At 37.3% G+C, this 18,131-nt stretch overlaps 1 protein-coding gene across 1 annotated transcript in view; it reads left to right on the top strand.

The window, feature by feature from the left end:
- LOC6576699 overlaps positions 1–15,159 on the top strand; it is a 48,903-nt gene extending 33,744 nt beyond the window's left edge. Inside the window, 8 exon segments of the mRNA XM_002002651.4 lie at positions 1,955–2,134; positions 5,307–5,446; positions 5,815–6,022; positions 10,641–10,853; positions 11,086–11,318; positions 12,607–12,745; positions 13,032–14,150; positions 14,698–15,159. Coding sequence (XP_002002687.2) covers positions 1,955–2,134; positions 5,307–5,446; positions 5,815–6,022; positions 10,641–10,853; positions 11,086–11,318; positions 12,607–12,745; positions 13,032–14,122 — 2,204 coding nt within the window. The 3' untranslated portion in view covers positions 14,123–14,150; positions 14,698–15,159.
- The last annotated feature ends 2,972 nt before the right edge of the window (positions 15,160–18,131 follow it).

Here is an 18,131-nt window from a genome sequence, read left to right as displayed (position 1 = left end):
ATTTATGCATTCAACTGCTGCTCAATTTGACTCATCAGCAAAAGTTTGCAGACATCGTTTGCGTGACGCCAGACCTGGCAAAAGGGAAGCAAATTACATTCCATATAAATACATGTATATATATATATATTTTTTTTTTTTTTTTGGGTATGTATATATATATAGAGTGTATTGTAGTCGCCCGATTTTGGCTTGTTTTCTCCAGCCACTGCACGCACTGCGAGGACGACGTTTTGTTTCCTTATTTTGTTTTTGGGCAGTTTCCATCTTGTCTCTCGCTCACTCGACACGCAAATAAAAATCGCATGTGAGCACGCGAATAACAGGGCTTAAGTGGATGTGGCCCCAAACCGTGGCCAAAGGCTCCAGCCAAAAGCGACGAGGGGTACGGGAAGGGGGGAAGGGGGCTGCCGATGGCTACATGTGGGCATTGCGTGAAAGATGTCGCGACGCAATTGTAAAACGCGCTGCCTTAAATGTCTTTGCAGTTAATTAAATAACCCATATGCCTTTTTATACGACATATACTATATAGTATATACATATATGTGGATGTGTACATGTATATGTGGATGTGTCGTGTACTCGTTTAATGAAGGCTTATCTCTCGGCCTCTGCGCTTAAGTGGCCGCGACAAGGACTTTGCCCTAATTTCTGTAATTAAGTGTGGCGTTGCTTTTATATGTACTTCATTTCGTTGTTGTTGTTGTTGTTGTAGTAGTTGTTGTTGTTCAACTGCCCACACATTGTAAATAAATTAAATAATAATTAATATGAAACTCAGGCTGCTCTGCAGCTACTCCACTCCTTAACCTCCCTCCCTCCCTTCTTCCGCTCTGCTCAATTGTCTGACTGCGTTCAATGCGTCTAACCTGCGCTTCGTAATTATGTATAATTATGTGATTTTTGGTAATTATTGGAAAATGCCTTTGACTGCCGTGTCCTGTCTATCTATCTAACTCGTGTGTCCTGGCTTGTGCCACGAGCTCAACTGTCCAAATAGAAATACTAGTAAATTAGGCAGGCAACCCTCCCCTCGCTCTCGCTCTCTCTCTCTCCGTTGCCTACCCTGCCTGAGCTTTGTGTGTAATTAGAGTGAGTGCCCTGGCAACCCGAGCAATTGTTGTTGCTCCTCCTGTTCCTGTTCCCTTCATTTATTTATTTATTTTTTTTTTTTGTCGATACAACTGTAATTGTTTTGTATATACTTATCTCTCCGGTAATTAGCGTCAGGTGTTGTTTGTTCTTTAAGCCCTTAGCTAACACGTTCATGTTGTTTTTTTTTTTTCGCTCTCTGTATTTAAGCTGTAGCAATCCTTGGGCAAACATCAAAACACTTTATAAACTCTGCCACAAAAACCATGACTCAGTTGTTTTTGTTGTGTGTCAGCCGCTGTGACTTTGACATTGAAAAACTATAGCCAAATATATATATATTTATACACACACAGACACACATGCAACATTGAAGTCCCCAATTCAGAAAACTGTAAACTGTAAACTTCCCCCAATCCGCACTCGGGCTAAAAATAACCGCAGAAACCAAATAGCAGACAAAAGACAAAAGTGGCCGCAAAACGAAATTATGTTTCAAGTAACTCAATATCCTCCTCAACTCCTACTCAGTCCCCGCTCAGCCCCTACACAAAGTTGTTGCCAGCTTTTGCAAAGTGGGGGAAAAACTTTAAAATTTACCGCAGTTTAAAAACCCAACGGAAAAACACACAAACTCGAGGCTTTGTCACTCGTTTGTCTGTGTCACGTGACACGAAACGTGACGAGTCGTGACGTGACGAACGAATATATATAGTACATTTCTTTATACATGATATATGTTTCTGTCTCAATGCACGTGTAGGCGTCTCATGTTGCCTTAGAAAGAAGGTTTTCAAGTTTTTGTTCCTTTCCACGAACTGCGTCGCTTTATTAAATTCTCCATTTCATTTATTTGCAGAGGGCATTGTTTCGTATAGCATACCCAAAGGCGTGCAGCGTGGCATGGAGGTGGATCTGTCGGACAAGACCTACGATGGCAATGAGCAGGGCGATCGCTATGTCGACGGCCTGGGTCAATTGGTGGACGGACAGAAGGGCAAGGACAATTTCCGCACCGATATACATGGCTTTGGCAAAGGTAAGTCGATATTGACCATGTTAAAAAATAATATCAAATTTATATAAAGTTTATCTATATTTTATAAAAATATTTAAAGAGCTCTAAAATTTAAACTTAAAAAAAAAACAGCAATAAGTTTAATAAGATTCCCACTTAGTAAACAAAGAGACAATAAATTAAATAAAATTCAAATATAGTAAATTTCAAATATTTTAAAAAAGGGGCTTAGCATTAAATTAATCAGAGAAAATGTGTTGCAAGAGTAAAAATTCGAACAGCTTCTTCAAGTAATTATAATCAACAACATAATAATAATAATAAAAAAATTAATATTAGAATTTAGGAATCTTGATCATACATGTCATAGACTTTATCGATGACCTCAAAGAATTAAGAGCCCGAATTAAGAGCCCTTTAAGGTACATTTTGAGCTATTTAACATTTTTGTATAGCCTTGAGTCAGTTTTAAACACATTAAAGACTCTATTTGATTACTCGAATTAAATTTTGAAAAGAGTTACGTATTACATGTATACAGTTAATGCTGCAAGAGATTTTCTAATATTCCATAATCTTTAAGTGAACGATATTCTACTTTCTAAACACCTTAAATGAAACTTTAATTTCAGTTAGCATCCTCTTGCATATTTGGACTCTAAAAAGTTACGTTCATAAAGCTTACAAAGTTATATATTGCAAATGCAGTAATCTGCATCAGACACATAAATAAACAAATATTTCACTTAGACGCACCTTGCTCATTAAACACAAAAAAAAAAAAGTTTAACCACACCAAAAAAAGTTAAACCTTTTGTGTATTTAGGCAAACTTGCGATGGCTAAAAGTTCACTGGGGTCTGCTATTTTTTTTTTTTTTAAGGTTCGCCATCTACATAAACACGTTGCAAACTTTCTCCATATATTTAGCCCAAAAATCGGGCTGTTTTTAGTTGCTGAAATCGCCCACACACTCACACACACACACATACACTCCAAGATTTATTGCAATGGGAAAAAAACTGATTAACATCAAATAATTACAAAAGTTCACCGCCAGCAAAAAGCATAAGGCAAATTCCAAAACAGGGCGACCGAGCCGAAAGTTCACTTCATTGAGCATCGTCTGTGGGCTCCAAATGGGGGCGCGGCTAGGCGGCTCATGCTCAAGGGCGTGGCCGAGCCATAGCCAGGCAAAAGTTTCGGGGCTAGCAAATAATTTGCCTCGCAACACAATAAACAAAAATAAATAATAATAACTATGGACTATTTGCTGGCGTCGCAGCCAAACTTGGCCGGAAACAGAAAACGCACTCAGTCCGACCGAAACCAAACAGAAACGAACCCAACTGAACTGAACTGAAGTCAACTGAACCACCCTGTGAACTATGCGCGCCTCTAAAAATGTAAACATTATGCATATTTGATAATTTATGGCAACGCTGGCATTCATTTCCGCGCTGCCGGCGCGCCGTGGCTGCTGCAAAACTTCACAACTGCCAAACTGCGAATTTGCACAAGTCTCGATTTTTTCTCAACTTGTGCCGCTTCTTGCTCGCTCACTCTCCATATTTGACTATTCATTTCCGCTGAGTGTAGCGGCGTGAAGTGGAGTATATTGGTTGTAAGTCGAGGCCAGCTTGAGTTAGCTTGACTAAAAAATTCTCTTTTGTTGGTTCTTAAGATTCTAGAATTGAATGATATAGATATAATATAATTAGATATAAAAGTAGCATATCTTACATAGCCAGTTCCACAGCCAACCATTGACTTGTATATTTGAATATATTACTTGAAGCTATAGGTGATGCTCTACTTGTTCATAACTGAACTGGTTAACTCTAGGGTGAACAAGTTATATGAACATATGGAGTGTGGGTAGAGCTAGCCTTTTTGCCTTATATTGAAAGCATATATAGTCGAGTATCGATAATTTGTACCCCGGTAAATCGAAAACTTGCGACAAATCGAAAAAATCGATCTCTTTGAAAGAAATTCGTTCTCTATAATTGTGTGTAAATCGAAAAAAAAAAAAAATGATCCCCTTGCTATTGCGAATTATCGAGATCCTACTGTATTTACACTCAGAGTTGTTTCATAATACCGCAATATTTGAGTACATTTTTTCGTCCAATCTAATCTTAGATATCTAACAATACTCATAGACTTTGCTCTAATCAAAACATAGAATGTTGAGTAGATTCAGTACTCAATAGTATCCGTATATAATCAAAAGTCTATTAAACATTTTCTGCTTTTACATCTGCCTGTTGCTCGACCGAGTATTACGCAGTAGGACATACCCGTTCACACTTATCCCACTTTGCCATTTGGCTGGCGCTTTGGCGAATGGCCAATAATCGAAATTATTGAAAAGTTTGCGTTGTGCGAATTTAAGTAGAAAAGTTCGCACAGACAATTAGACATGCAGTCGTCGTCGCGACAGACAGACATAGACACACACACAGACAGACAGACAGACAAACATTGCAGTGTTAGTGTAAAAGTTTTTAGCGCATTATTTTTCCAAAATCCAGACCTTCATTATTCATCGTTGACTATTGAATGGCAATTTTCGATACGATTATTATGTCCTGGCAGTTGGCGTAATTTGCCATCGATATGTGGACACGCAGCTAGATTGAAATTGTATAATTTCGTAGCTTGTTAGCATAGTCGACTGCAGCTAATATTGCATGACTTATGCAGCGTAACTTGAATGGGTTTCCTGGGGTCGCTAAGCTAAGTTAAGCCGTGCACGTTAGCTTCGCTCTCACTCTCTGAGCACGCCGGGCAGCTGCCCAAATTAGGGCCATGCGAGCTGAAAGAGTGGAAAGAAACGGCTTGAATGTCGCGTTGGCCATAATTTCTAGTTACGAAGCTCCATCCCCTTCGCAGCCCTCCACCCCCTACTATGTGGGGCTTTGCCGTGCGCATTTGTTTGTTTGTTTTTTTGGGCTATGAAAAACTTCACCCCAATGTGCGATTGACTTGGTTGGCTTAAATAGCTTTACATGCCACTCCGAAGCATATGTGCCTGCCGCCGGGCTGGCCTATTGATTTTTTTTTTTTTTTTTTTTGCCCTATTGCTGTGGGGGAAATAACAACCTTAGTTCCACAGAATGATGATACATTTCATTGAAATATACTATCATATATGATATTTTATTGCTTGATTTTTTTTTTCTTTCTAGGCTATGAATGGATTGGCTGGAGAAATGATACGCCAGGCCTGATGGGTAAACCCGTTGAAATTGTTTTCGAATTCGATACGGTGCGCAATTTCAGCGCCATCATTTTGCATACGAACAACATGTACACCAAGGATGTTCAGGTGAGTCCAAAGACGGTCCTATTCCATATGATTTATGAAAGCAATTTGGACTTGAAGGCATTATTTAAGCATGTTATTGATGTTTCGGGGCAGTTGGAAAGGTTGAGTTAAATTTTTAGTTTACATTGTAATTGCTCTTATCCAAATTAAAGTGAGAACAAATTATTTTATCAATACTTCTTCAAAGTTTCCTGTATTCTGCATATAATATAATTTTATTGTCTAGTTATCTTACGATTCTTTTATAACTTAAGTTATAAAATACTCGTATAAGTTAGAATAAATACTTACTAGAATTAGTTTTCTTAGCTTTCTTCTTCTCTCTTAACTTATTTATTTATTTTACTTTCTCTCCATCTCTTCCGTAGGTCTTTGTCCATGCCAAAGTCTTCTTTAGCATTGGTGGACGCTACTTCTCTGGCGAGCCCGTACAGTTCTCCTATATGCCCGATACCATAATGGATCATGCACGAGATGTTACGATTAAGCTGCACCACCGTGTGGGCAAATATCTGAAAATCAATTTGTACTTTGCTGTCAAATGGATTATGCTATCCGAGATCAGTTTTATATCCGGTAAGTACGTGACTAAGCAAAGGAATAAAAAATGGCAAAATGCTAAACTTGCTGCACAAATTGCCCGAAAATTGCATTTGGCATACTGTGTCGAGTGAGGAGAGAAAAAAAAAGAAGAAACTGCATACGCGAGTGCAAATGCATTTTTCAGCTTCATTTCACTTTCGAGTGTGCGACAGCGACAGCAACTACTACAAAGTGCAATGCATTACACTTAGCCCGGGTGGATAGGGATAAAAAAAACTGCCCGAGCCCAAGAGAGGAAAAAGTACGGGAGTACAGAACACATTTTCCAACATTCGGCTAACAACAATGCGACAGACATGGAGATGGAGATGGAGCGACAGGCGAGATAAGCGGTCCGAAAGGGAAAATCTCTTTAGGACAATTTTCCGTGTTCTTTTTTTTTTTTTTTTTGGTTTTTGCTTTTCATTTTTGTTTAGGCGGCTCGTGTGGGGAGGCTAAAGTCAATAAAATACCCAAAGTCCATGAAACGGAATGAAGGGTCTCCGACTCGTTGGGCCCGGCTCTCTGTCTGTGGTCCCTCCGCATGCAAAAGTAAACAAGCAGCAGGTCGAGCTTAGGGGTAGCAGCAACCCCCTAAATAACAATGCAAGCACTGACAGGATGCATGCAGATGCATGACATTTTTCAGCTACATTTCCTATGAATGCCGAGCGTGTCCCAGTACTGATTAAATTGTACCAAGTGCAAGGATGCTTCGACAAAGATTTAGGCTACCCCCGTACGCCGGCCCCTGGCTCTATCCCACCCTCGACAGATATTTAGACAATATTTTCATGGCACATTTGCCGAGGGGTCGGGCACAAATTGTTCATGGGCAACAATGCTGTTAACATCGCTAGGATCGGTCACTGAACCGAGCAGATCATTCATATTCATTGATTCAGTGTGGAGGGGGGAGACGGCGAATGGAAAATCCATGCGCGGTAGGTGTGAAAATGAGTAGGGTATGAAAACCCAGTCAGTCTGCCAACGGCATTTGATTGATGAGTCAAATAGAGCGTGCCGCATAAATAGGGGATTTTCTACAGATGGCGGTGCGCGTAGGCTTAATGGATTTATGAAGGAAGTCGCCAATAAACCCTAACTGAGATTTTTATAGTTCAATATCAAATGCGTTTGCTTGCAATGAATAGAAACAGGAAGAAAGTTGTAGGGACATAGAAATCTCAAATAAAGGAAACGAATATAACGAAAATATTGCAAGCTGCTCTTTGATAAGTTTATGAAGGTATGCCAGGATCAAAGAGGGTCGCTAGGAAATGCGCAATAAAAACCTAAGAAATTGAGTAAAATAAATCAATTTTATTATAGGGAGGAATATAATAGAACAAAATTAATGAGATTAAATATTGATTTATTTAAAGATATGAGAAATCCTAAAATAAAATTCGGGACTGTTATAAACTCACCAATGCTAAATACTTTAAAATCATGTAACCTGAAATTAGGGCACCTATAGCGTTTTACATACTGTGGCTCACAGCTTATTTGTCCCAACGTGAAATAAAAATTTAATCTGCTCATTACTTTTTACCCAATAAAAATTAAAAAAAAAGTTCAAACGTATAATATTAACTTAATGGAAAGCAAAACTTTTTTATTCATAAAAAAAAAAAAAAAAAAAAAAAAAAACAGTAAGAAAATAACTAAAACTAAAAGAACTCATAAATTCAATGCCACTGTATTAGAAGTAAATTTTTTTTATAAAAAACATTAAAAATATAGAAATTTAGATTTTTTTTATATACACAACTTTAATACATTTTCATTAAAGTTGATCTAAAAACTTGAAAAAGTTGAAGAAAACTCAGAGATAGCTTTAAAGGCAGCTTAAATAAATTTTTAACAAGCAGACAGAGTCCTAAGCGGTAAAAAATTACTTAAAAATATATTCTGCTCGATATTTATCGATTGATCGATTCATTGGTTGCCCAAGAGCTTGGCTGACCGTTTTATTTAATCACAATTAACGAATTTAGTAAGTACCAAAACTTTTTGCTATTTCTTATTTAAAATAGTCACCTGAGTTCAGTCTTCGACTACTTTATGTTAATCTGAAATTCAGTTTTACCGGATTCGAAGAGTCAAAGCATAAATGATTGGAATGACATCAAGCACAATTGTTATTATGCTACCACAAGTTTTTTTTTGTCAATCATCACAGTTCTCTAGAAATGCATACCCATAGCTAGGACTAGGGTTCCACAACAAAGGTTTTGACACTCAAAAAATCGGCAGCGGATCAGCGTTTACTTCAAGTGCTTTAGCACGCATTACAAGGCACTTTTTGTGTGTGTGTGTGTGTGTGTGTGTGGATAATGGGAAATTCATCCAATTGGGTGGTGCTCAATGTCTCAGCAGCTGTGCCGCTGAGCCAAGGATATGCGAGAACGCAAAAACCACAGAGCGTTAGGCAGACCGAAACTCGGCTGCACCACATGCTGCGCTGCTCTGGCAGCAATTACATGACGAGTAACAAGCACCACGGCGCATTTGTCACGCACAAGGAGGTAGAGCGGGCGGGGGGCCGACGAGGGGCGGGGCGCGAGGGGCTTGGGGGGCAGCCAAAGCTGAAGCCACAGCAGCAACAAGCAACCAGCTGTTAGCTGGTTCTTATTTTTATTTTTTTCACTCTTCATTGTTGTTGATGTTTTTTTTTTTTTTTTTTTTTTGTGCAGTACAATGAGAAGGGGCTGGCAAAACTAGGGTAAGGGTAAACAAAAGAAACGCACGTACTGACAAAAAGAAAGAGAGAGAGAGGGGGTGAGAGACAGGAGGGAGACAGAGAGGGGGCAGCATCTTTCAAGTGTGTGCGTATATTTTTATCAGCCACTGCAGAGATTTAACCCCAATTTGTGAGATTTGCTTGCGGTGATTGCTGCTGCTGCTGCTGCTGTTCTCATTGTTGTTGTTGTTCTTTATGGAGTTGTATTTAAAGGTTTCTAAAAATACAAAGGCCCAAAAACAATGCAAGAGAATAGAGACCCCGAGGACACACACGCACACAAAGAGAATTAGTTATAAAAGGGCATGCGACAGCAGCCAAAAAAAAAAAAAGTTGAAGAAGAAGAGAGAAAAAACAACAATGAAAGTGAAGAGAAAATGCGAAAATAAAAAAGGATATGCGGCATGTTTGCCATTACATTCGTGCTAGCAGCTAACCCTGGCACAGTGTGTGATAAATGTGGCTCGAAATATTTTAATTATTTTAAACGTTTTATGACGACCACTGAGAGCCGAGAGATGCAAGATATGCCTTTATAAGTAGGAAGCGAGCAGCAGCAGGAAAAAAGGAAAATGAATTAAATAACAACAGCAAGGACAATGGCATAGGCGAAACAAAAGGCAGCCAAGCACAAACTTCAGTCGCATGCCTAGCCGTAGTGCTTCGTGTCCTTCTGCCTGCTGCTGCCTGCTCCTGCTCCTGCTCCTGCTGTCCGAGCAGGCGACATAACTCAAAACAGCAACAACAAGAGCAGCAACAACAACTTCTCACAGTAATTACGCCATTTACTGTCTGAAGAAACGGGGTCACCCACTCAAGAAGGCATTTTTCGGCTAGCCGGAGGCGTCGTCTCTGTGCAAAAAGCTGTCCCCATCCCCTTCGGCAGGAGTTGTGCGTCCGTTACTTCTTTGTTTTCTAATGCCCTCAAGATGTTGAGCCAAGATAAATGACAACACTTTGCAGCGCCGAGCCATATGCTCTAAGCCTGTGCGCCGGTGGTTATTAGAGATCAAAGTGAACGGCCTGACAAGCAGGTGTTTGGTATTGCACGGCCTGCAGCAGCGCCTGACAGATCTGAGCTAATAAGCGGAATAGCCCTGGGAATAAGGTCAGCCTGGCGATGTTTATGTTGTCAGATTGTTAAGCCGGAGCACAACTCAACTGAGGGTGGAAAAAGACATTTAGAAATCATAATATGCATGCTAAGCCTTAGACAAAACATGCTCCATAGCATTAGAAACCTATTGTAACTCAAGATATAGGGTTGCTACAGCACTACTACTTCTTTGGCTAGTCACTAGACTAAAAGAGAAAGCTAAAAATGTGTCAAAACCTAAGCGAAAAGTGAACAATACTACTATAGCACATAATATATGGGTAACATAGTAGATTTTCTACATTTTGGGTAGGTAAAAAAAGAAAACTGTTATAGTTATGGCCAAGAATCTATATGGTCGCGCCATATGCACAAGATCATTAAAACAACACCATGCATATTCATAAGACACGCGTTCAAATCAAACATCTGTAAAAATTTAGTAATGCTCGAGACGAGACATTCGAAAAAAAGAAAAAAACAAAACAGAGAAACCCTAAAGGTTGGACAGGAAATGAACACGTTCGAGGTCTCGAAAGAAAAGCGTAGCGAAAGCAAAACAATTTAAAGTGGAACGAAAGGTGTGCAGGGCGACATAAAAAGAAGAAGAAGAAGGCGAAGAAGTAGTAGAAAAAACTAATCATGAAAGCGCAGCTGTGCGCAATGGCGGCAACTTTTGAAGATGAAGCTGAAGATTCATGCCACAAACGGCACTTCATATAACTGTATACCACTCGCTCTTACTCACTCCCTCCTTTTCTCTATTGCAGTGCCAGCTATGGGAAATTTCACAGACGAACAGGAGCAGCGTAACAATGCGCCGGGCAACGCGCCGGATACACGCGAATATCCTTTGCAGAGCAACGACTATCAGCACAATCAACATGGCAAAAATAAGCTGAACGGCGGCAACTCTGGCGGCGACACAAACGGCGGCGCCACTGATGCCAACGGCAACAACAACTACAACAATGGGCCACAACGTAAGCAGCAACGTCACCTGATAAATTCAATTAGCAATTTTCTGTTGTTTTTTATTTTTTTATTTTAATTTTTTTTTCTCTGTTTCATTCGGCCTCTTTGCTAATTATTTTAGTTGAACAATATTTACTTTTAATTCCATTGCAATTCCATTTGTTGCACTTTGCATTTGGCGTCCTCTGTTGATTCACCTTGTCGCTTAACGATTATTTGTATTCTCTTCTTGTTTTGCAGTAATTGCGCCGCGTCCCATCGATCAGGAGCCGAACGAGGCGAACTTCATTGGCGTTGTCATTGTTGTTCTAACCACAATAATTATACTGCTCGTCGCCATCATCCTGTTCATCGTGTCACGCACGAAGCGAGCACGCGGCAGCAATGTGCTCGACGCATTCCAATATAGCTTCAATCCGAACACGCTGGGCGGCAATGTCGACAAGCATCGGCCCAATGGCAATAGCATTAAGGTGAGAGAAAAAAACACACACACACACACATACATATATGAACACACTCACACACTCACACGCTCACACACTCACACGTATATATAAAGCGAACAAATTCCTGCCTCGAATTTCACATAATTGTTCAATGTAGCGTGGCGCTGCCACGTCCTCAGCCAGGACACAGGACACACTTGACCAGACGCCGAGCGGCATTTATTTTATTTAATAGAACTTTTCAACGGCTTCCCATTGGGTCCGGCAGCTCCAGCACTCGCCTCCCAGCTGGCCCAGCTTGTGGGTGCTAAGCTTAAGTGCCGGCTGTGTAACACTTTAAAGTTGGAAGTGTGCGCAGTTCATAGAGGCCATCAAAACCAACTGCTTTAAGGCAATTTCTTTAAAGATGTTTCTTGGAAAAAAACACATATAAAAGATATAGAATTTTGATGGAACTTGGAAAATTTGTTGAAGGAAAAGAAGCATTTATAGATGTAACACTGAGTTTACGGAAACTCTTAGAAAATTGTTTGCGTTGGCAAACTTAAGGCGAATCAAGTTAATCAGAAAGTTACTAAACAAATCAGAATCAAAAGTTAACTAAACAATTTACTTTCATCTTAGTTAATCGATAATTCTTTTTTGGCTATTAGTAATTAATCAATATTAATTATTATAAATAATTACTTTTGTATTGATTTTTGATTAATAATAATATTTATTATTATTTATTTATTTATTAATTATTTAATTTATTTATTATTTATTTTTTCATGATTTACAATATATTAATCAAATATATAAAATTAATGTATGCTCCTATATCGCTAAAAAGTATAGGGAAATTTTTAAGAAATATTTAGTTAAGGCAAAACTCAAAAAAATGTTTCATTAATTAATGAATGTTTCTAATTTATATTTAATTGAAATTCAAATTTTGATTTTAATTTTAATGTTAATTTGAGTTTTATTTTTATTTGATCTGCTTATTATATTCAAATCATTTAAATTTAAATTTTATATATTTTAGAGATGAGATCAATAAAAAAAAAAAAAAATCTAAGTAAAATGAAAACTAAATGATAGTATAGTATTAAATTAAGTTTTTTAAGATTAAATAAGCAAGTTTAGCTTCAATGCATTCAAACCTACATTAGACATTGATTAAACACGCAGCGAACTAAACACATTAAAGAGCTCAAAGACGCCATTAGCTCGCACATAATTTACATACATACATACATATATAACTATATACCCCCCACTTTGGCACTATATTAAAAACTCTGTTTCTCTCTCTTTCTCTCTGCAGGCCAGCGTCGACGACAACGATTCCATTGGCAAGAACAGCCTTTACCACGAGCCCTTCAATGTGAACATGTATACGAGCGGCGTGAACGGTTACGCAGCGGTTAATGATTTACAATGTAATATGACGCCAGACTATACAGGTGTGTATGCCAAATGGCTAGAGCCTCAGAGCCACAGAGCCCCAAACCCCAAAGCCAAAGCCCAATTCCCTGGGCTCGCCCATTTCCGCTGCGAGCCATAAAATATGGCGCCGCCAGCAACTAATGCAAATAAATTTTTGCGGCGATTGCCACACACACACAAACGCATAGACACATGTCACACACATACACACACACATGCACACGCACCTTTCCACCTTTGCCATTTGCCTGACTAAGCGAAATCCTTTTGCGTCTCTTTCGTTCGCTCCCCCGCGACCAACAGATGTGCCCGAAGGTGGCTACGCCGTGCCCCACATGCAGGACTACATGCCGGCTTCGAAAATGGCCAATGCCGCCGGCGTCGGCGGCTATGTGAATGTGCGACGAACGCCGCCGCCACCGCTGAGCAGCATATTCCCTAGGCCGCCCACGGTGCCGCCGCCGCCCATGGAGAAATACTATGCGACCACGGCCATATTTAAGCCCATCAAGGGCGGCTCGGCTGGCGGCGGCAGCAATACGAATACGGCCAGCAGCGGCGGCGGCAAGAGCAGCCACAGCAATCAGGACCAGCTGAATGGCATCTATGACGATGGCATGGGCACCATGAATTCCCAGTCGACAGCGCCCATGATCAATCCGTATACCAGTGGCAATAGTGCGGCTGCCGCTGCAGCAGCAGCTGAATTTCAACGCGCCAGAACTTACAATTTCCGCAGCTATCCTGATAATCTCTAGTTCGAAGCTTCGCTCAAGTTGGCAGCAGCGGAGGCAGCCGTCGCTGGCAGCGATCTGGCCGGCATTAAGCGCACCAATGCCGCCACAACCATGCCCAAGAAGCCGCAGCATTTGAGCATCAGCAGCGGCAACAGCAGCGGCCACAGCAGCACCAACACACTGGCCGCCAAGCCCAAATATAGCTTGACGCTGCACAACAACAAATACAACAAGAATCCCACATCGATGCGCGACAATCATCAACAGCAGCAGCAGCAGCAGCAGCAGCAGCAGCAGAGGCAGCATCTGAAGGCGCTGCGTCTGACACGCGACGTGGGCAACTCAGAAGCCGCAAGCTGCGCTGCTCCCGATTATAAGAGGCCGACGCTAACGGGACACTCGCCCGCCGACGATGTGGGCGTGCATCTGAGCAGAACTGCGGCACTAAAAGCTGGCTCCGCTAATGTCAACAGTGAAGCTTCGACTAACCAACCAACAACAACAACCACTGCAAATGCAACAAAATTGACTGGAAATACGAACGGAAATGGAAATGGAATTGGAATTGGAGTTGGAATTGGAACGGCACCTGCAGCGGCCAACCCGCTGGCAAATGGTGCCATGCGTACACAAAACAACAGGCTGTGGTATCATTGATGAAAACCCCATATTAAATGGATTTGAGGTGAGTTCAGATGTTGAAACAGAAACTCAGAAATAGAAATTTAGAAATATTAAAAAGTTGAAATTATAGAAATTGAGAAATGATTTAAATAGGCAATTAAATATTCCAGAAATTTCAGAAACCTTTTCTTTAAGAATCATAGTTGATAGAAGTTACAAAAAAATAATAATAATATTGTTTCTAAAATTTCCTAAACATATTAAAAATAAATTTACTAACTATAAAAAATGTATTAAGTTCTAAGGATACTTTATAAAAGATATATATTTTTATTATAAATCAATAATTTTGTACGGATTTACTTTTTTTAATTATTAAATATATTATTATTATTATTATTATTATTATTATTTTTATTTTTTTATTTTTGTATATAAAATATATTAATTATTTATTATGTAAAATAAAGGTATATATTTCTAATTTTATTTTATTATGAAAAAAAAAAAAACACACACACACATTCAACTTCTTAAGATCTTTTATATATTAAAATAATGAGTAATTTGGTATTAAATATTTCCTTCTTATTTGTTATCATTCACAGCTATTGAACTCTACACGGACATGCAACTAGAAAATACAAAATATGATAAAGCAGTGTTAAGTACTCACTATCGTATGGTACCGTAAATTGTGTTAGAACCCGCCCCTCCCTTATATGGAGAGCACAACGCGTCGAACAATTAAACCCACTGAGCAAATGGTAAAAAGATATTAAAGCAAAAGAAAAAATTTAAATACAAACAATAAAACATAAACAAAATTTAGCTAAAGTCGAATATCTAAGCAAAAATGTAGCGTCGAATATATGCCAACGAAATGATAATGATAATGATAATGATACAACTTATAGAATACAATCTGTAAATAAATATATATGTATATGTATACCTAGTATATATCACCGTGCAAGATAAAGGTAGTGAAAAATGCATATGATAGTAAAGCGAGCTGAATTTTTAACAAACCTACGAAAATCAACAACAAATAAAAATTTATATTAAAACAGAAAAAAAAACCAATTTAAAAAAAAAAAAAAAAAAAAACACGGCACTAGTTTCTCATAGATCAAATGCAATCGAACAGAACATTTAAGAAAAATATGAAGAAAAAAAAAAAAAAAAAAAAAACGAATTTAAGGTCTAGCATTTAGCGACACTTATTGTTTATAAAACGAAACGAAGCGAAGAAATAGTTTAAATAATGAGATGAAAGTAACTAGCATATATAATAGAGTTCAACTGATTTTTAGTACCTTTCCGAAAGAAGCAAACGAAAAGCAAAGAAAAAGAAAAATATGCAAAACTAACTGTAAATGCCTGTACAACTCCTTAGCCCTAAACTATATCCAACTACTTAAAGCCCCACTGTAAATTTCTGTGTATAAATTTAGAGAGAATGAAAGAGATAGATAGAGAGAAAGGGTATCCGTGAGATACTTTGATTATTTGCTTACCCAGCAGATGAAAAATGCCGCGTCAAAAATTATGTAGAGACGTTGATGATAATGACGATGATGATGATGATAAAATTGTAACGGAATTTAACGGACCAAGAGAGCGTGCAGAGCGTCATCGCCTAAAACCAATTAAAATGAAGTTTTCATCAATGATTTGTGATTAAAAAAATATATATTCAACTACTTATAGCAAAAAAAAAAAAAAAAAAACACGTATTAAAAAAAATGAAAATCTACAAAATATATTCAGTTCTAAATACTAATTATAATTTAACCCGACAACAAAATGACTCTGACTATAACAAAAAATTACTATGAATTAAATAAAAATATACAGTTATATATAGATACAAGCATATAAATGAAATCAACTATATATACGAGTATAATAAATGTATTAATGTATAATTAATAAATAATCATGTATATGTTCCTTTTTAGTTTAATGCGCATACAATTTATCACAGCAAGTACTAAAAGTTAAAATCGTAGTAGCTTCGTAGTAGTTAAACAAAAGTAAAAAAAAAACACGAAAAAATGCATAAATCAGTAAATAATGAAAGGAAAACACACACATAAATGTAAACACCGCATTTTATAAATTATTAACTAAGGCGTTAAAATAATATTTAAAAAAAAAGGAGAAAGAAAAACACGACAAAAAAATTGAAACACATACACGCACACCGACACAAACGAAGCCAATACACACAACGTGCAGAAAAAAAGTAGTTTAAATAGTAGCAAAAAAAAAAAATCAATCACACAGATACATAAAAAGGTATTTCAAATGTTTGTGCAACACCTTCGAAAAGTTTTCAAATTATCAACAATAACAGCAATAAACGAGCTAAACATTAAGCTAGACATTTTTAAAGAAATCGTATTTAAATGGTTAATTACAATTATAAGCTGACAAGGAGCGATATATAAAGATATACTAATCAGTACACACATATATATATATATGTATATGTATACATATATACAGATTTCCAAACTTTCTGCACAGTTCTTGACTTTCCGAATTTCCAATTGCACAACATGTTTGCCAACACTGGTCATAACACTGATACCCACTGCAACACTCTCCGCAGCTAGACAACACTGGACACACAAACATCACAAACCTAACTACAAGACTTGTATAAATAATAATAAAAAAATAATATTAATTAAAGCGAGAAAAATTAAATAATAAGTAAATAAGTTTAAATTACATTTTGTAAAAATTAATAAGCGTAAGGCGTAAGTGTACACTGTAAAAAACAAAACAAAACAAAAGAAAATATTGATATAATATTTGTAAACATTTCTTTATGTTCTTCCTCTTTTCTTTTCCTGTAAATTATGGCAAAGTTTTGCAGACGAATTTCCGATTTGTTGTCGCTGCGCAAATTCATTTCGTAGACTAGTTTAATTTCTAAATTAATTTAATTGCATTTATAACGTGTATGAGTGTAAATTTCAATGCAACTTAAATATATATTAATATGAATATATACATTTAATATTAAATTATTTAAACAAAAATCAAACAGAAGAACAACAACATTTATTTATTTTCCTCTCTCGTTTATTAATCCAATTGCAAACAATTTGTGCAAACGGTAGAAATTGGCTGGCGCAAGTATGAAAGAAAGTAAAACCGAATACATATTTCAACAATGGCATCACAAATTATAATTAACGCTAACCAAAATAATACATTTAAATTATTTCAATAACATTTAAGTAGCAATGCGTCTGAAAATCGATGCACATTGCAGACAAAGCAAACACATGACAATTAACAAAATGGGTAATAAATAACGAGAGAAAAAAACAAAACGAAACAAAACCACATACAAGCGCAACTAAAACAAACGCGTACTAAATATAATATAAAATTTGAAATAAAAACGAAAAATTTTAAAAACAATTCCATTTGTTTTTCTTATATATGTTTAAAATCATTTTGTTTGCTTTTCATTTTTATTTGATTGGGTCCTTGACTTTTTTTTCTGAATATCATGAAGCCAATGTGTTTGTGGAGTAAGTGCATTGAAGTTGGGCATTACCGACTGCCGAATACTCATTCACGGCTCAAATGCTGTCAGATATATTTTTCGATTTGAGGCGTAGCAATTTTTCTGTTTAAAACAATTTCGAATTATTTGCTTTTTACTTCATTTAGTATTTTATAAGAAGTCTAGATTAAATTAAATTGATATGGAAGCAACAAGTAAGTACTTAGGTAAGTATATAAAAATTCTAAAAATAATATAGATATAAAAAAGAAAATAGTAATAGAGTAAGATATATACTATATTGATTTCTCATGAATTTTATTCATTATTATTTTTTATTTCATTTATAAATTGACTTCACCTAGACAATCAGCCATATAGCTAGCAGCTGCGATTCGATTTGCAATTCAATTGCAGTCTTAATTTAAAGGCGTTGCATAAACAGAAATTCAATAAGATAAACAAACGCCTCGGGTAGTCGGATGATAGACGCCTTTTCGTATTTGCTCC

This window comes from Drosophila mojavensis, unplaced genomic scaffold (assembly GCF_018153725.1).
Source record: "Drosophila mojavensis isolate 15081-1352.22 unplaced genomic scaffold, ASM1815372v1 contig_36, whole genome shotgun sequence".
NCBI lineage: Eukaryota > Metazoa > Arthropoda > Insecta > Diptera > Drosophilidae > Drosophila > Drosophila mojavensis.
This window is presented reverse-complemented; position numbering and strand designations above follow the sequence as displayed.